This window comes from Littorina saxatilis, linkage group LG14, assembly GCF_037325665.1.
Source record: "Littorina saxatilis isolate snail1 linkage group LG14, US_GU_Lsax_2.0, whole genome shotgun sequence".
Classification (NCBI taxonomy): Eukaryota; Metazoa; Mollusca; class Gastropoda; order Littorinimorpha; family Littorinidae; genus Littorina; species Littorina saxatilis.
The window spans coordinates 36,157,840-36,179,086 of NC_090258.1; the positions used below are offsets into that span (position 1 = coordinate 36,157,840).

At 42.2% G+C, this 21,247-nt stretch overlaps 1 protein-coding gene across 1 annotated transcript in view; it reads right to left on the reverse strand.

Moving 5' to 3' along the window:
• LOC138947666 (homeobox protein Hox-B7-like) overlaps positions 1–20,089 on the reverse strand; it is a 44,732-nt gene extending 24,643 nt beyond the window's left edge. The window contains exon 1 of the mRNA XM_070319195.1: positions 18,211–20,089. Within this exon, the coding sequence (XP_070175296.1) occupies positions 18,211–18,706 (496 nt within the window). The 5' untranslated portion in view covers positions 18,707–20,089. The remainder of the gene's footprint in view (positions 1–18,210) is intronic.
• Between the last annotated feature and the right edge of the window lie 1,158 nt (positions 20,090–21,247).

The following is a 21,247-nucleotide window of genomic DNA, read 5'->3' on the forward strand; positions in this document are numbered from 1 at the left end:
AAGTGAGCGTAACGGCATCTTCGGAATCTTGCGATTTAAAATAAAACCTTTTCTTAAAACAAAGGTGTATGGTCACGTAGATTGCTCACTTATGACATTGTATTGCATTCTCAAAAGCGAATATTATGAATTTGATACTTTATCCAGTGACCAAGTTTTGTGCGCACCAGTGACAACAATTAGACGTGTTGTGAATGATGTCTCCGGTAGAAGGCTAATTATCCCCCGGAAAATTCCCCCTTGTACATTTGCCCCTATGACAATTGCCCCCCAGACAAATGCCCCAAACCATGGGCGGACAGTTGCCCTCCCCCCGACAACTGCCCCCCGAATACCCCCTCCCTCCCCAGAATCGTGTGTGTGTGTGTTTGTGTTTGTGTGCGTGTGTGTGTATATGTGTGTGTGTACGTGCATGCGTGCGTGTGAGTGTATGTGTGTGCGTCTGTGTTTGTTTCTGTGTGTGTTTTTCTGTGTGTGTTTTTCTGTGTGTGTGAGTTTGTGTAAGTGCGTGCGCGTGTGAGTACGTGCGTGCGTGTTTGTGTGTGTGTGTCTTTTTGTCTCTGTGTGTCTGTTTGCACGTGCGTGCGTTAAATGTTAACGCGTGCATGCGTGTGTTTTCGAAATGTGTATCTGTGTGCGTGCGTACGTACGTGCGTACGTATGCGTACAGGACGCGGTTCAAGCACCGTTTGGAGAGACCTGCATTATAGTCTGCTTATTCAGTGACACACAAACCCAAACCTGTGTATGTGTGTGTGTGTGTGTGTGTGTGTGTCTGTGTGTGTGTGTGTGTGTGTATGTGTGTGTGTGTGTGTGTGTGTGTGTGTGTGTGTGTGTGTGTGTGTGTGTGTGTGCATCAAACGTTCTTGAAGGAATGGTGAATATAAAACTTAAAGCGTTCATTGTTGATATATTTATAATCATGATAGCAAGAGAAGTGTAAAGCGGTCATGCATAGCATACAAATAAAACACATATAGAATTGCAAGTTAATTTGTTTATATATTTGGACAGTAATAATACAATCCAAAGATTGATACTATAAACTTTATATTGCAGGTATTGACAGAAAGCCTGGTGAGGTGCACTTTGTTTCCATGAGTGGCAGATAAAACACATATGGACAGCACTTGCAGTATTAGTTGCCTTTTGCTTTAAGCTTTATTGTTGTATATCCGGCACATTTTGTTGTCAGTTGTTCTTTCGGATTTTTCAAAGTATGGTGTTTGTTTTTGCATGATCTGAATATTGTTGATCACAATAAAATTGATATAATTATACATTTTCTGGTGTGTTTTTTTAATTATATGTGTGATTGTCAAATACGTATTCAACACCTCGTCAAATTCAAGGTTGTTACGTTTTCACATTTACGCAGGATCTCTCTCTCTCTCTGTCTCTCTCTCTGTCTCTCTCTCTCTCTCTCTCTCTCTCTCTCTCTCTCTCTCTCTCTCTCTCTCTCTCTCTCTGTCTCTCTCTGTCTCTCTCTCTCTCTCTCTCTCTCTCTCTCTCTCTCTCTCTCTCTCTCTCTCTAGAGTAGGTAGGTAGTTTTTCGCAAAGGTGGCCACCTGTCAGCAAGGGAAAAATGGACCTTGGGAAATGAGAAAGTGGAGGTTGTTGGAAAATACAAGTACCTGGGACTAAACTTTTCAACAATGCTAAGTTATAATATTGGTACTGAGGACTTCGTATGCAGGGCGAAGAAAGGCACTCTTGAAATTCTCAAGGCCCTTAAAACCAATGGGTGTCATTCGTGCGCTGTATTCTTTAAGTTGTTCGATACACAGATCGTTCCATCATTATTGTATGCAGCAGAAATATGGGGCCACCAGAACAATAAACAGATTGAGAAAGTCCACCTCTTTGCCTGTAAGTTGTTTATAAACGTACCCCCGTCGACCCCCAACGATACGATATACGGCGAGCTAGGAAGATATCCACTTTACGTTGAAGCTGCTGCAAAATGTGTGCAATACTGGTTTCGGCTGTTAAAACAACCATGCTCTCGACTCTCAAAGATGGCTTACCTGTCTCTTTTGAACAATCACGACAGAGGGCAAACAAACTGGGTCACACATGTCAAAGACCTTTTGTGCAAGTCTGGATATGGTTTCGTTTGGTTGTGTGCTGGGGTGGCAGATGAAAAGTTGTTTCTGGGAGACCTGAAGGAGACAATGAGGCACCAGTTTTCACAGGAATGGTTTACACGTCTGTCAGAAAGTACACGCCTTGAATTTTACCACAGTTTCAAAAGTTGTATTGGGCACGAAGAATACCTGGACATGATTCATGTGAGCCTTTATAAAGTTGCTTTGTCCAGATTTAGACTGGGGGTCTCCCCATTCAATGCCCATCGACATCGTTACTCTCACTCTGACACCAGTCGTGACTGTCCTTTCTGCCCGGATAATGCTGAAGACGAAAGCCATGTTGTTTTTTATTGCCCCACTTACGATGGCATCAGGCAGAGATATATTGGCAGAATACAGTATTTTTCAGATGAAGACTGTTTACGATATTTGCTCACTTGTACGGTAGAGGATCAGCTTGTATCCTTTGCAAAGTACCTGTTCTTGGCCTCACGAATGCGACAAAAAAGACTTGCAGAAAACGAACCGCTCACGTGATTCTCGCGTTCCCTGTACGAACATATATCATGCTCTGGAAACACTGATGCATTCCCCGTAACAAGAGATTGACTTGAGGGTGCCGTAAACGTGAACTCCCTGGCATGTTACAACCTCTTCTTATTATGCATTTCATCTCGGAAAATATGTGCGTTAATTGGTGTGTGTGTATGTATGTGTGTGGGTGTGTGTGTGTATGTGTGTGTGTGCGTGTGTGTGTGAGAGAGTGTATGTGTATGTGTGTGTATGTGCGTGCGTGTGTGCGCGCGCCCGTGTGTGTATATGTGTGTGTGTATGCTGTTTAGTTTCATACATTTGTTGTATGCATTTAATGACTGCTTCATATGTGTATATAATCTGCTGTGTGTGTGCCCACACATGTGTGTATGTGTGTGTGTGTGTGTGTGTGTGTGTGTGTGTCTGTGTGTGTGTGTGTGTGTGTGTGTATGTGTGTGTGTGCCCGTGTCTGTACGTGTATATCTGTGTATGTGTCTTGGTGTCGTCTGACAATGTTTGCTTAAGTTATATCATCTTTCCAAGAAATGTTTCCATGATTATGTCCCAACATTTGGCAGGCTCTTTCTTTATTTTGCCTCACTTATTTGCATGTGTAGGCTATGTTTATAAAGCCCAATGTATCTCACCCTTAGTAATTTCGTTTTATGCACCAATTTCATTTGTCTGAAAATTGTCAAAATCAAATCATTGATTAGAACAATAAAACATCCATCTCTCTCTCTCTCTCTTTCGTATTCCCTTTTTTCTGTCCACAAACCTTTTCTGTCACCAATATAAATGTGTGTACATGTATATTGTATGTACGTGCCAAGGTATATTTTAAAAAAAATTTAAATTAAAAAAAAAATTAATTATAAAAAAAAATTATAAAAAATTATTATTTCTTTATATTTTTTTTTTATTTCTTTCTTTTTAAACAACTCCTTATACATGCTTGTCAAGCTATAATTAGTACAACATATAATCATTCAATATGACTGCATTATTAACAAATTTGTGTCACGATGATGCGCACGTAATGATACGGGTATACCCCCCTATCAGTCAGATACCTGTATTTTGTAAGGAAACGTATTTCTTGCTTTTTCGTTTCTTGCAAACTGTCATTCTGATAACAAAGAACCTTTGAATCAATAATTCAACTCAAATTAGTCAATTTTTATTTTTGGGCCTTATTCCCACTTTTGTTAACCAGTTTTGGAGAATGACTCAGATACAGAAAAGCGTGGTTCCCTGCTCAACGCAACCACTACCGCGCTATTCTGGCTTGTCAATTTCACTACCTTTGCCACGAGCGGTGGACTGACGATGCTACGAGTATACGGTCTTGGTGAAAAAAAATGCAGTGGGTTCAGTTTCATTCTGTGAGTTTGACAGCTTGACGAAATGTTTTATTTTCGCCTTACGCGACTTGTATTCGTTTGTTTCTGTCTGTGTTAAGACAGTGTCAGAGTTTTCTTTCACCTACACTCTACCCATATGACCTGTATTAAGAAATGTGACAGATAAACTAGCAAATTAGGTGTGGTTTGAGGTCTAGATAGAGAAATAAATTAATGTCCACTGTGTTGCACTGACTTGACCCTCGTCTGATCACGCCGTGATCACGCTGTAAACCGTGTGGCGTCACTTCTTAGTGGTTGACCCCCCCCCCTCCCCCCTCCCCCTTTTTAACATTTCTCCTTTTTTGGTTTGTTCATAGCCTCTGCAAATGTACCTCCAATTTAAAACTCCTTTCTCTTTTAAGATAAGCTTTTCTTAGATTTTTCGAGGTCTTAGGCTAATATAAGATGTTTGATGGGTTGTTGACAGACCAGCTTTTTTGTCGGTCCGATGGGGAGTATATCGTCTTTATTGACCAAGGCCGAAGGCCGCTGTCAATAAATATGAAACAAAAGTCGATATGCCCCCCGAGGACCGACAAGAAAGATGCTCTGACAACAAACCACCAAACATCGTTTTTGTCATAATTTTGATAGTGAGACAATAAGTGCCAAATCAACACAGGGAGCCATGCTTTGAAACACAAGTTCCGTTTTGATAATACATGGTTTGGTGCCCCAGCACGTTGTTGCAATCAAAGCTGGCGTGTGAAAGCAACTTTCTGTGTTTTGAGTTCATAAAATGTTGGGATAAGTATGTCAGGTTTGAGGATGCACAGTTCTGTAGGTTCCTCTCAGTATTCCACCCCCTCGGCTTTCTGTTCTAAATATTAAGCTGAGTGATCGAATGTGGAAGCTACGTTGGGTCAAAGGTCACAGAAGATTTGCGTCGTGCAGCGAAGGAAAGAATCGCGATCTTGTTTCCGACTCAGTGCCTCTTTGTTTTTCATTAGACCTGTCATTCTGCTTGCTCGGCTTTGTTAGATGTTTGCATATCTTGTTGCTCTGTTCTTTGCTTTTATTATTATTTCTTATTTGCGCTTCGTTTAGCGATACAACGTCTTGTGCACGGGTCAACATTTGTGTGTCAGGGGTCAATTGGTTTGACTTGAACTTGACGTTCGTGTTTCTCCGAACGTCTGTGTATCGAAACACAGATACACGCACTCCATGACTTTGTAAGAAGACAAAACATATCGCTAGGTTTCATTTGTTTGTGATGAATTTATGACCTTTCATGAAGTAGTTTTGTTTTTTGTTTACTTGTGCCATTTTGCCAGTTCGTTTTTGGAACTTTGCATAGCAGTGTCGTCTGTCTAGGTCTGGGGAAACGCCAATGAAAAGAGCCGAAGAATCCCCGAGCGTTTCTATTGGGTTTGCTTTTGATTATATAATCCATGTATAACCTGCTTCCTGCAACTATGGTAACCAGGGATTTATTGCATGGGGAACATGAGATTTATTTCCCAGGTGTTTGTGAATGAAAACTCGAGAAAATGATGACTGTATAAGGAATGAGGACAAGAAGTGTTTTCAGAGAGGCGGGTGAAAAGGGCGTGAAGGATGCGAGGGGGTGGGGGTGGGGGTGAATCAGGGAATACCGTTATAAACGTGACGACTGACAGGATGAACGCTTTGCTTTAAGCTACAATGTCAATGTCAGTGACAATCCTGGCTAAATGTCATCGATACAGATATAACTGATCTGTCAATCGGCACTAGCCGATACGTCGCTAGCGCACCTTTTACCCTCACCTCTTTCTTCTTATCCGTTGACCTTGGGGTCACTGCCTCTCTATCGCGGACCGAGTCAAGGCCGCATTTATTGAGTTATTATTATATTGGTAAAATAGGTATCGTCTGCGTTGTTGTTAACGGTCACAACAATGACGTTTACGACTTTAATTCTATCACACGCATTTACAAGTAATTAGACAAGTAATGTCATGTAATGTAATTTATGAATAATTAAAACAAAACAATCAAGCAAACTTTGACAGACAAAAGGCGACTGTAAATAGTAACGTGACTTGTCTCTGAATTGTTTGGAACGTTATATAATGGTCTATCTCTTTCGGATTTCAACACAACAGCAGCATCTTATGACAGCAAAGTTCGTACTGTATTAGTATTTTGTACTAGAGAAGAACTTTCACTGGTGGACGACGTCGCTTTAACTAATCCCAATGAAATGTTTGACTTTGTCTGTGCCGTCTTTTGTCTTGTCGTCCGCTGTGTTGGCAAAACTGACTGCAAAGCGAGATAAAGTTAACGATGATCATGTATGGATAAAGGAAGCAGTATTTTTATCTAACGATATTCAGGTCCTATTATTATCTCAAGTGACACAGTACCAAATGGTAGTGAAAATTCTTGTCAGTTAGTACGCGAGAATATTGAAATCTATGTCATTGCGATACTGGAAAACTGATGAAACGATCGCCATTTTCTTCCTCACCCCGCACTCATCTCATAACCTCTTTCGAACTACAGAGAAAAGGACGAGAGCTACAAAAGAAAAACGTACTGAGTGTCATCCGATGAATTGTACTTTTGAGTTATAATGAAGAACTTATTTCACCCCATTTTCGCACGCAGGTATACAAAGAGAATACTATATCGGAAAATTACAAACCAGAGAAGAAGTTGATGATTGTCACTAACAAGATTACACGGTGCTCAATACGCTTGTTTCAATGTGACAATGATTCTCACGGCTAGATAGTCTGCTTGGCAAGCTTTGCGAGACTATCTCAAATGGCGGAAGACCCAGCTGACGAGATCCATGTCGACGCACGACAAAATGGCGCTGCAAGAAAGATTGGAAGCAAGCTGCAGTGGCGCCATCATCACACGCACGATTACCTCCCCTCAGGGCGAGACAGTGACTGCGATTACGTCCCTTCGACCACACAAGGCGGTCTCGCAAGACGGAGTGCAGCAGTCTGTGCATGAACGGTGCGGGGGGATCCATGAACCTTCAATTAGTTAGCGGGGATTATCTGAGGTCAAGTAGGGGACGTAACCCCATCACCAGCATTAAGTCTAGCGATACGGGAGATAACCCGATTGAGATTGCCGGCATCTAACATTCCATTGCCTGCGATAACACATACAACAGCGTGATCGGGGGGGGGGGGGGGGGGGGTAGAGGGGGGCACAAAACAGAAAAATACAGATACGGAACGCACACGCACACACTTAAGTACACACACGCACCCAAGTCTGCTGCTTTGGAAAATGGAGCAGAGGCATGCTGAAACAAGGTGGAGAATCAAAAACATTGCATTCACCTGGCCAAAAAAGCTTGGATGATTTTGCCATAAGATCAAACTGCCCAGAGTACAGTTATTCCAATTACAGCCGAACCTGTGTATAACGAACACCAAAGGACCGACCGAAGTAGTCGTTATAGGCATGTGGTCGCTATTAAAAGGCAAATTACTAAAAAGGAGATTTCGTCGGTATTCCTTTCTAGTGGTCGTATAAGGGGAGGTGGTCGTAATCGAGAGGTGGTCGCAATTGCAGGTTCGACACAAAACACCAACACAATCTTCCTTTAACACAATCTTGCTGCAAACTAAGCAAGTATAATATTAGAAAGATGTCAATATTTAGGTGTTTGAATGTTATATCTCTTTTACACAGTTAGATAACAAAAAAAAATAAAGGAATTCGTCATTTAAGTGTTCTGTCACGAACATACATCATGCTCTGTTTTCTTCATATCTGTATTCATTGAGCAATTGCATGAAATGAACCGAACAGCTGATAGGATTGGATCAATAAGGCGGTGTCACACCGTCTGGCGTGGGTCTCGTGGGTCTCGTGGGTCTCGTGCATGCACACAGCTGTCACGTGCAGCAAGTGAACGTGCACGGTATCGACGTCCTTCAAGCAACGTATTGAATAACATGAATACCTGCATGTTAAAGATGTTGTGTACATGTACATAATTATGCAACATGTGGGGACGACGATTCCTTTTCCGGTACAGAAACAAGCGTCACAAAAACCTGTCAAAATTTAAAGGCAAACTCTTTCTTGTGAAAACAGTTCGGTGCACCATATCACATCTGGACAGGCTTTTACTTAGTCAACACCCTGTTTACGTGTTGTGGTGAGTTGGAACCTTTTGATAAGTTTATTTATAAAAAGGCGACTTATGCGAATTATTTCATTTTTTCATTTTTTTTTCATTTTCATTACTTTATTGTCCCATCGCTGGGAAATTCGGGTCGCTTCCTCCCAGTGGAAAGCTAGCAGCAACGGAGTCGCGCTACCCAAGTGTCTGCGTGTTTAGGTGTATTCAGCCACCTGCACTTGTGGCAGAATGACCAAGGTCTTTTACGTGCCATTGTGATGACACGGGGGTGGGACATGGCTTCCGTCTCTGGGTCTGCACATAAAGTTGACCCGTGTCCGTCCCGGCCCGAATTCGAACCTGCGACCTTCCGATCACAAGTTCAGTGCTCTCCCAACTGAGCTACCGGGCCCACATAACACAAACAAATTCCAACTGTGCACAAAGAGCACACAGGCTGTTCATTTTAGGTATATGAGCAAGTGGAGGACTGGTCTTATTTCATGAGAAAGCCTGACAAGGTCTACGACGGTGCGCCGAATTGTGCTTACGAGAAGGAGCGTTCCTTCAAACGTGCCTTTCTTATCATGTGTATATAATGATAGTCATGTTCATGTATATAATGATAGTCATGTTCATGTATATAATGATAGTCATGTTCATGTATATAATGAGGGACATTACCAACCAACCATGTATATAATGATAGTCATGTTCATGTATATAATGATAGTCATGTTCATGTATATAATGATAGTCATGTTCATGTATATAATGATAGTCATGTTCATGTATATAATGATAGTCATGTTCATATATATAATGATAGTCATGTTCATGTATATAATGATAGTCATGTTCATGTGTATAATGATAGTCATGTTCATGCATCGCCATTGATCTGTCCTGGCGTTCACCTATAATAAGAGCATTCTTCAGTTTGGACATCTACCAAAAAGGCTGCTTCCTGTGGGGAATTCCTGGCTGAATAATTTCACAGGTTGGCATTGGTGTCATTTACAAAATTTATTCATTTTAAAATAATAATAGTCTGCACATGCAAAAGCGCTAGCCTGTGTTAAAGTTGAAAGATGCACTTATAAACAGATTATATGATACAGTCTGAACACGTCTGTGGGTGTGGACATATAACTAAGAGAATGAATGTGCCTCTTCTTCTCAGTTCCTTCATGGACTGAAACTCCCACGGTTTTTACGTATATGACCGTTTTTGCCCCGCCATTTAGGCAGCCATACGCCGCTTTCGGGGGATGCGTACTTGGTATATTCGTTTTTCTATAACCCACCGAACTATGACATGGATTACAGGATCTAGGATCTTTCCCGTGCGCACTTGTCTTGTGCTTGCATGTACACACGAAGGGGGATAAGGCACGAGCTGGTCTGGGAAATCGGACAAATCTCCACCCTTAACCCACCAGGCGCGGCCGGGATTCGAACCCACGACCTTCTGCTTGGGAGGCCGGCGTGTTATCTACGAGGCCATTGCGCCCGTCTCCTAATTGTAAGATACTTATTGACAGAAAAAAACCCACACACGAACAGCTAGCTACACAATGTACAACATATACAGAACGAACACACAGATTATTGTTCGGTACTGTACAGAAACACGCTTCACACGAAAATAACTATAGTCAAACCCCTATCAAACGGACCCGCTCAACTTTAGAAAAAAACACATGGTAAACTTCCGACTGTTATACATGCCGTACGAAACTTCTGTGTGTTCTACTAATGGTTTTAAGTGATAAATACAGAAATATTTAGATTCTGTACATTCACACCACACGGATTACGACGCAGATTCCTTTTTCGGTACAGAAGCAGTCTTTATACATACACAAAACTGTCAAAATTTAAAACATGTTATCTCAACCCCATTAGCTTCGGGAAAAATCTGCTAGCTTCCGATCCTTTACATGTCTTGGGAAACTACTGTTTTTCAGTGCTGCACTTCTGTCAAGTTTGGATGTAAGCTGCGCCATTTCTGCGCTCCACTCGACAAATGTGTCGGCCACATTGACTCTGCCTGACACCTTTTGTCTCAATGGTGTCACGGAGTACAGGCAATTTGCTTAGACAGTCGGTCGCGCAGTTGTATGACAACTGTCCCTTTCAGAATACGAGAGAGGGAGGGGGGGCAGAGAGAGAGAGAGAGAGAGAGAGAGAGAGAGAGAGAGAGAGAGAGAGAGAGAGAGAGAGAGAGAGAGAGAGAGAGAGAGATATTGATTGATTGATCTTTAATACACAAGGATAGAGGCGTTATAGGTACAGCCTAATCTTAAAACATGCCCTATAATACAAACATGCATGGTCCTGTATATGAGTAATACAGCTATTATATGTACACACACACACACACACACACACACACACACACACACACACACACACACACACACACACACACACAGAACTTCTGAAGCGAGAGAAAGAGAGAGAGAGAGAGAGAGAGAGAGAGAGAGAGAGAGAGAGAGAGAGAGAGAGAGAGAACGAACGAACGAACGAACGAACTTTATTACTCAAGGATGGAGATTTTAGGCTCACGCCTAGTCTTACAATCTGTCCCTGCTAAACTAAGACATAAAAGAGAGAGAGAGAGAGAAAGAGAGAGAGAGAGAGAGAGAGAGAGAGAGAGAGAGAGAGAGAGAGGGGGGGGGTGAGACCGAGAGGGGTGAGACCGAGATGGGGGATGGGGAATCAGACAGAGAATTAGACTGAGACAAGCACACAAAAAGACAGAGAGATTGCTTTTTTGTTTGTTAGAGACAGTTTCTTTCTAATCTCCACAGCTATTCCAAAGAAATATTGTTAAACAATTTAGAGACGCTATTTATACTGTTTAATTACATTCAAATGTGTCCATTTTATTTGTACGGAGAACGTACCATGCACGAGAAAAGTACCTGCGCATCTCTAAAAAAATGATGAAAAATACATTAAAAAAGATTTCATGGAGAAAATAATACATACTTGATGTAACTTGTCAATTAAATTGAAACAAAAAATGGACGTATTCACTTGCATCTTAAGTTTCAAGGCTTTGAAGTTAGTCGGCAGTGCTCGCCTGAAAATATTGACATAGGGTTTACCTTCCACGAAATAAGGGTAAAACTCCTCTAAAGTGGCTGAATACGTAACCGATATGAGAACATTCGGTGTTGTTGTTACGCAGCTTGCATCATTTTGAACAAACACGCTGATTAACCATGCATAGCTTACATTCCTGGAAAATAAAACAGCCTTGTGAACATTGCAAATATTCAGTTATATACAAGCACTTGTATTTCGGGTAATTATTGAACTTTGATGACAGAACAAAGAAAAAGAAATTATTCCCCCCTCTGCTTTTTTACCTCTGTAAACTTGTAGGGGTAGTTATTTTTCGATAATGACCCAGCAACCAAACAAATAACGACCCAGCAACAGCCTGAATCCTCGATAGTGCAATGGGTTGAGAGGTTGTTCTGTTTCGGAACTACTTTTTGCGACTGAAAAGTTCAGAACGCTCTAATGTACGAAGTATACATCTCTGGAGCAAACAATACAAACATACCGCATTTAAATTAACAACTACAGGCCTGAACACATGAATCTCCATATAAAATCCATGAGTTCGGTTGTTTTCTGAATCTCATCTGCCGTGGCTCAAGCCGTTCATCACAAGCAATTTCCCAAGGCAAGTAACTCATACTTTGTCTAGCGACAAGAGTAGTTCCCCTTCTTTTCTCTCAGTTCCTTCGACAACAGACTGCAATCCGACGGTCAGTTTTCAACAATATTTCATTTAATAAACAGATCACACGCAACCAAATGCACACATCTCATCAATTTAAACAACATAAAGGGGTTTCATACACTATTTTCCCCGGAAAACTGAACTTCATACAGTTTTTAACGTTGGAACACGGGTGCAAAAGTTCGTCTGCTAGTCCCATTTGACGAAAAAACATTACCCTAAGCGATACCAAAACATATACAGAACACACAATATCTGCCTTTGCCGCCACAGCAGAATAACAGCATATCTGTGTACTTGATTTTAGCCTAAAATAGGAAAACTGACAAGAAGTGTTAACAGAATGGAATGATTTGCACGGAACTATACAACCGCGCATTAATCGATCGCCTGCGCAGGTTGACTGGTTGAGAGAATAGGATTCGATCAAACTTTCGCAAAAAAACTCCTCTTTTCTTTGAATAACTGAAGAAAGGAGGAATAAAGAGGTTACACACCTCGTCTCAGTGATTATCAAAAATAATGGTCTCAGTTCGCGGTCATGAAAAAGCTCGCTAAAGCTCGCATTTTTCATGATCCGCTAACTTCGACCATTATTTTTGATAATCACTGAGACTCGGCATGTAACCTCTACGTACATGTACACACAATGTGTATTACATGCATGAAATATCATGTAAGATTTGGAATGTCATATCATAACTTTGAATATTTTGAACTCGTAGCGTGAAATCATACTCGCCATTGTTTATTAACTTGGAGTGGCATCGATCCGTTCTGAATCCTTCACTCTGAATTTCACGCAAACAGCCGTAAGCCTGTGATCACAATGGAACACGCTGTTCACTGATATGGAACACACTATATATATGTCTACCATGTGCTACTTCTGCTCTCTAGAACTATATGTGTTATATTTAAACAAAAAGAGGACACAACAGTAACCAGGTTTGGTACGTTCTTAATCAATAATTCGGCAGCGGGTAAACTGCCTTCTTCAGGATGGTATGATGATAGTACGGAATGACGGCACGTGATGTATTAATAGTGTATTGTCATGATGAATTATGACGTCATATTCTTTCTCGCGCTTCTATGTGTTATATGTCACATCGTTGTAAAATAAAATAGTAATATGCAGTAAGTGTGTTCACAGTGGAACACTTCTATAGTTTAGAAAGTACTAATTAATGCATCCATAGACAAACATTAGTAACTGTACCGTGTTTCCCGCTAACACACGAATCATACTGACCGCCAGATCTGTTGGTGTTTTTGTGAGTGCAAGTTTTGGCACTTGGACACACGAATAATCAATAGCATGGCTGTATGTTGTGCTGAATGGAACATATTTTGATGAATAAATCAAGCAGAATGACGTTTGTGTCATTATACTAAATACATTCTAACCGGCAAAACAAAACTCCTTTCATGGCTCCGTCTTCATCCAGTATTTATGATCAAGTGAAACATTGATTTTATTCTCTCTTTCGTAATACGGAAAATGCCAAATGATCTGCCTAATTTTCAATTCTGTATAGATCTGTATACTTAGCGCCGTACGTGTTCACAGTACAGTACAGTACAATACAAGCTACGATGCATGGAACAACACGAAAGTACACATTTTCAAACATGATGAAAGGATAACATATTTTAAGTCTTGGAGATACCTTACTTCTCCTTTATTCCATAATGTCAGCCACAACAGATCTGTTCAGGCATTTACATGGGATGAGAGCACCCTTCCACTTGACCTTTCCACTTTCTTCTTTCTACCGTATCTTATCTTATTTTGTCTTTATCTTATAACGTATTGTATCTTATCTTATCTATATCTTATCTTATGTTTTACCTTATTTTATCTGATCTTATAATATCGTATTTATATCTTATCTGTTATACTAAACTTCCATTGTCCTTAGTTGAAAACAAAACTCTTGCAGAAACAGACAAACACAGAATATTTGGTACATGGGCAACCGACTATGTCGCCGGTCATAAAAATATAAACAATAACGTATTAATAAGCTCCAGTACAGTAGCACTACACATTTTCTTTTCTGGTGTAGAATACATGAAGGAAAAAAGATTCTTTCGTTCCGATACACATTCGGACTGTTATTGATTACAGTTTCGAGTATTTTATGTAACGTGTTTCTCTTCATATAAAAACAGGCTAAATATGAACCACATCACTTTCAGCAAAGCATCTAGTAACACCTTCACACGACTCAGCTCTTGATATAAATGTAACGCATTATAGCAGGGATACGTAAACATGCATGTGTGTTCTGATTTATCTTTTCTTTATAAGTTCACTCCCAGACTGTCAAAGCTCAACAGCAACCATAAAAGTCTCTTTGTTTGCAAATAAATCCTATATGTATATAGCTGTACCGGTTTTACGCTTTTGTGCAGGTACCATCGAGTGCCGTGTTCGGTTGGGAATAAACCATTGTTACAGCATAACGCTAAGCTTTTAATCAATCGAATAATAGCAGCGCCCCTATATATATGCTAAAAGAAAAAAAACATCTATCTCTCTCTCTCTCTCTCTCTCTCTCTCTCTCTCTCTCTCTCTCTCTCTCTCTCTCTCTCTCTCTCTCTCTCTCTCTCTCTCTCTCTCTCTCTCTCTCTCTCTCTCTCTCTCTCTCTCTGCCTTTTAGTTTTTCTCCCTTATTTCAAGACCGTGATATAAGTTTACGTTCGTTTGAATGTATAAAGTGTCATTGGTATCAGCTTGACTGCAGAAGCTGCTTCAAGTTTTCCTTATAGCAAGACAAGTTGACGTAAATATGTTTTGTCACTGCACTGGAATTGTCATACGCCTAACAAAAAGTGTTACAGCTACTATTTCAAACAATGGGATAAGTTGTGGTTTGTTTAATTGTAGACCTATTTCCTTTAATCGCGATTGGTTGATAAATAACATTCAACCAAGACTTCAACTATCCAGAAAACTCGTCTCTATAGAAACACGCGCCTGCACGCACTGAATGCATTTTACTATAAGAACGGTGACATTATACTCTGCCATGCGAAAAGATCACATGCCGGGAAATGATTCGTTGTCTCAGTTTTTCAAGGCACCCTCATAAGGAAAATGCTAAAGTGTTGGGATTTTGTCGTTGTTATTAGCCAAGACACATGTCTGTATATTTAATAAGTTGTGAAATAAGTCTGCTGCATTGCTGCTGAAACCCTTTCGGTTTCATGAACATACAATGTTAGGTTTTTTTTTCAGCAATGAAGTAACTTCGCGTTCAGAGCTCTAGCTCAGTGTCGGACAAGCTTTAAAATTGCATAGTTGATGTTTTGGTTTGGGGGATAACTGCATTTTGTGACAGTCATCTCATGTTAATCTGCATTAAGACCAATCTGCCGAACTAATTCCAACAAAAGAATCGCACTCTGCACAGCATAAGCAGCCACTATATATATATGTTACAGTAAATTCATCAAACCAGTCAATTTGTAAATTCACTCCGTAAATTTACCAATTTACTGAAAAATTCAGGAAATTTACAAATTTACTGAGTTTGACACCCAGGAAATTTACAAATTTACTGAAAATTTCAGTAAATTTACAAATTTACTGGTTTGATGAATTTACTGTAACATATATATATATACTAGCCTGTATATGTCCGACAGGAAGAAAGCTCTCATGGACAAGCCTGGACAGACAGGTGGTTGGCATGCTCGTTTACACACCACACAAATCCCTCTCTGCTTTACACAGGACACAAATCCCTCTCTGCTTTACACACGACACAAATCCCTCTCTGCTTTACACACGACACAAATCCCTCTCTGCTTTACACACGACACAAATCCCTCTCTGCTTTACACACGACACAAATCCCTCTCTGCTTTACACAGGACACAAATCCCTCTCTGCTTTACACACGACACAAATCCCTCTCTGCTTTACACACGACACAAATCCCTCTCTGCTTTACACACGACACAAATCCCTCTCTGCTTTACACACGACACAAATCCCTCTCTGCTTTACACACGACACAAATCCCTCTCTGCTTTACACACGACACAAATCCCTCTCTGCTTTACACACGACACAAATCCCTCTCTGCTTTACACAGGACACAAATCCCTCTCTGCTTTACACACGACACAAATCCCTCTCTGCTTTACACACGACACAAATCCCTCTCTGCTTTACACAGGACACAAATCCCTCTCTGCTTTACACAGGACACAAATCCCTCTCTGCTTTACACACCACACAAATCCCTCTCTGCTTTACACAGGACACAAATCCCTCTCTGCTTTACACAGGACACAAATCCCTCTCTGCTTTACACACGACACAAATCCCTCTCTGCTTTACACAGGACACAAATCCCTCTCTGCTTTACACAGGACACAAATCCCTCTCTGCTTTACACAGGACACAAATCCCTCTCTGCTTTACACACGACACAAATCCCTCTCTGCTTTACACACGACACAAATCCCTCTCTGCTTTACACAGGACACAAATCCCTCTCTGCTTTACACACGACACAAATCCCTCTCTGCTTTACACAGGACACAAATCCCTCTCTGCTTTACACACGACACAAATCCCTCTCTGCTTTACACACGACACAAATCCCTCTCTGCTTTACACAGGACACAAATCCCTCTCTGTTTTACACGGGACACAAATCCCTCTCTGCTTTACACAGGACACAAATCCCTCTCTGCTTTACACAGGACACAAATCCCTCTCTGCTTTACACACGACACAAATCCCTCTCTGCTTTACACAGGACACAAATCCCTCTCTGCTTTACACACGACACAAATCCCTCTCTGCTTTACACAGGACACAAATCCCTCTCTGCTTTACACACGACACAAATCCCTCTCTGCTTTACACACGACACAAATCCCTCTCTGCTTTACACAGGACACAAATCCCTCTCTGCTTTACACAGGACACAAATCCCTCTCTGCTTTACACACGACACAAATCCCTCTCTGCTTTACACACGACACAAATCCCTCTCTGCTTTACACACGACACAAATCCCTCTCTGCTTTACACACGACACAAATCCCTCTCTGCTTTACACAGGAGACAAATCCCTCTCTGCTTTACACACGACACAAATCCCTCTCTGCTTTACACACGACACAAATCCCTCTCTGCTTTACACACGACACAAATCCCTCTCTGCACATCCGTGCTGTCGTTTTAGTATGTTTCCAAGTGGAGGGATGGTTTTATTTTATTTATATATAGCCTGGCCAGATCTAATACGATGAGTCGAATGGTTTCCACGGAAATGATTGTGTCTTTAACGTTCGACAGATTTCGCATATTCAACATTACCAGTAGCACCAGCACCAGCACCAACACCAAACACAGCATCATCAACAGCGACAAAAACAACATCAACAACTTCTATTAATACTATATATACTATACTATACGACGACGACGTCTACCATTTTGATGCTTCTATCGTGCTACTGCTAATTTAGGGTGTGAATTGTCCTTTATCCCATGTGAGAGAGACCACCCATTACATAACTAAACTATATACTCACACCTGTGTATATATCATGTAAATGAGGTCGCGTCAAACTAGTCTGGCAGGGACCTAATTTTGAACTGCTCATGCTGACAAAGACACCGAGACAAACGTCATTCTTGGAACACTGTTGCGCTTGCTGTTTCCCATGGAAGATTGTTGAGAACGTAGACGTCACGCATACTTTCCAGAGTGGCGTCTTTTAGCTTTGACGTCAACGCTTTCACGAGGCTTGGAAGAGATCGAGGTTCCATAAGACGCGTCTTTAATTTGGGCGCTTTGACTGCGGGACGTTTGGAGCAAAAAACACGCAAGAACAGTATGTGAGATAAACACAATACTATACGTGGCTTGCTGTGTCATATCAGATTTACACTCGTTGCTTTTCCAAATATTGAAAAGCTCCCTTTCGTAAATCTGATATGACATTGCAAGCCATGTCAGAAGTAGTCTCTATATCGACATCTCAAACTAGGGACACCAGTCCTAGACAACATATTAATTTCTTGCTTGAGAATTTGTGTGTGCGCGCGCGCGTGTGTGTGTGTTTGTGTATGTGTGTGTGTGTGTGTGTGTGTTCCTGTCAGTTACTTATAGTTACTTGGTCAGTTTAGTGTTGGGCTCCCTTCATCGATAGATATATGGAGAGACAGTGATGTGCTTATTGAGAGGGCTGGGGTAGTGATAGATGGACCGAGACAACACTCAACTACAAACAGAAAACACAGAGTAGACAGATGAACACACAGAAACGATAACAGAGAACACCAACCAAACTACACCTCACCTGAGTTCCTGGCCTTGTCACACGAGTCAGTAGAGGCCGGCGAAGAACTGAGAGACTGTGACGGTGACGGAGGAAAAGCGTGGTGACCCTGATCCTGGGGGCTGTAGGATCCCGGGTAGACGACGTCACAGTATCCCTGGGCACCCGACACCAAGGCCCTGGGGTGCATGGCGGAGGCCGCGCCACCCTGGGTGTAGAGGTAGTCCGCAGGGTCCCGGGCCGCCAGGACGCCGCACGGAGCGTTGTGCAGACCCGACCCGTTCACGTTGCCGCCCAGGCCCCCCAGACCTCCTGCTGCAGCCCCCGTGAAGCTCCAGTCCTGGCCCTGCCCTGGGTAGGGGAAGCTACCTGGGAAGCCCTGTGGGTACATGGAGGAGAAGGCCCCCTGGCGGTGCGGGTGGAAGGTCTGGTGTAAGGCCGGGTAGGCTGCGCTGAGGGACTGGGGGTAGTGGTGGTGGAGGGGGGAGCTGTTCATGCCGTACAGTCGCTGCTCCATGGTGGGTGTGTGGCTAGAGGACGTTCATTACGTGCTGAACGTGAAGAATGCAACACTGAGATGCTCGCTGCTTTGGGAGGCGGTAGTCACTAGGCGACTCACCATGCACTTTGAGGTCAGTATTCACTCATCGGGAGACTCACCACTCTGAGGACAGTACTTATCAGGCGACTCACCACTTTAGGAAGTCAGTACTCACTGAAGGGCTTGTGCACTGTCTGAAGATCAGCGCTGACCAGGCGATGGCCGATTTGACGTCACAACTCACCAGAACAATCACAGCTTGGGATCTCGTTGCTCACCAACCACGAGGTAAGACAGTGCTCGTCGAGCTTCTCACTGCCTTGAACACCGGGCTCACCAAACGATTCACTATGTTCAGGTCACTGCTCTTCAAGCCACTCACTACTTGGAAGTCAATGCTCACCAACATTGAGTGCGACAGTGTTCTGGATGTATGAGCTCACTTAGAGGTTCACTGCCGTCAGATCAGCACTCACCGACGACTCACTGGCCTGACACTAGAAGCTACCACATAGCACCATATTCACTATGTCTATTTATAAATAAACACCAGTCTTATCATTGTTTTGATGGCATAAAGACCATATTTCTTTTTAGATCATCAGTATTTTCAGCGTCACTGTCACTTGATTAAGTTCCTTATAAACAAAATTTGCTACTCTCACTCATAGTAATAGTCATATGTTGCTTTCCATGTTGTCACCACCATTTTACTTCAGAAACATTCTGAAAACTAACTAACAGTTAATCCTCTGTCCTTATCAATAAAATAATTAAAACATTTCTTTTGAAATAAGTATGGGTGTAATAAAAGACACCACAACTGACGTCTCCGACAAAAGCCAGGACAGAGATGGCTAACTAACAGCAGAATAGTAGCAGTAGAAGTTGACAGTCACCTGATACTGCGGGTCGCTACACGTGATGTACAGTACTCTTGACAGTCACTAGATTCACTGATGTCCCCGTACTCCTCGTTTCTCGTCTTCGATGTTCATTACCTCGTCGTGTGAATTCTTGTCAGGGATTCCACCTCAAGTTGTCCACACGACCACGAAATGGTCCAGGTAGAAATGTCGCCTCGGCGTAACAAGAACAAACTTGGCGAACAACACGACGCGGGTGACACAGTGCGTTTGAAAACTCTGCGGCTTTCACTGGAATCTGTGGCGGTAGAGCTGAGTTGGCTTCAGGAAAGTCATTCCTTAGAGTTCCCAGTGTTGAGTTATCTCTCTTCCCCACTCGTCACATATTGAAACGAGATCTTAATTAATACAATGGTAATTCCATCCGCGCGGAGAGCGAGAGCCTGAACAGTGCAGTAAGTGAATGGTACTACTCGTTTCGCACCTTTCTCGTCGTCACTGCCATTCATTCCTGTCTTCGCCCCACAGAGCCCCACGATGCCACAGCAACAGAAAGCAAGCTCGTGGGTTGCCTGGCTACCCGCGTCACTCACACGGCACCGCATTGCGATTGGCTGAGAGATCCTCTTTGGTGCCAGAAGCCCCGCCGACTAAGTGCACGCCCCTCCTAGCCGAGAAAGCTTGGCATCCGGCTATCGCTGGCATCGTGTGCCGTGCGGAATCTGATTGTTATCAGGGAAGATGGCGGAGATTTGATGCAGTCACGGGGCCACTGCAGGCAACACAGGTGTTGTGGGCTTTTCCTTGTTCCCCCCGTGCTTTCTAACGTCATCGCCTACTTAAGACTGAGCGTTTCAGCCCAAGGCTTTGCCCAAAATAAGGCAGCGGCCTTCAGCAACTCTGTAGATATCTTGGTTTTCTTTGAGCTTACTCAATCGTCAGGTCTGGAGATGAAGCTGGTGGTCGTCTACTGAGGAGCCTCCACGGCAGTCATTGTACTTGTTCCCAGCGCCACTGTAGATGTCGTCTGTTGGCCGGATACCTGGGGACAGAAAGTAGTAATGGTGCATGACGATACCGTTTCTCCTGTGTGATCGATCACGTATGTCACAACATAATTATCTGTCCTGGTTTTTATTTGACATGAGATGTAAGATGCATACCAGTATCTACAGCATGCATGGCTGCTCTCTCTTCAGAGTGGGCATATTTGTCAAGAATTAATTTTAGAAGTAGATTAATAGGCGTCAGTTACTGACGAATTAACAGAGAGAAAAACAAAGAAAACAGTCACAGTTCCAAACTTGTGTTATCTTTGTGTGCATGGGTGCATGTGGGGTCCAGAAACAAAATGTGACCGACCAGACAGGCTCATCCTGTAAATAATGATAAAAAATATATACTTTTGACACAATTGGTATAATACAATTAATCCGTACGAGTTCTATTTTTAATTATGACAATATTACATTGCATGTATAAATAAATGGCTTAGACCTTTGTCACGACAACCAATGTAAGGTTTGAAGTAATTTCCGGAATGTATGTAGCATATATGCGAGTTTTTTTCAGTACATCCTCCCATACTCTCAAGCCAATTGAGGTACACCAAATATGAATAAAATCGCATTTTAATGGGTGACAATCATTT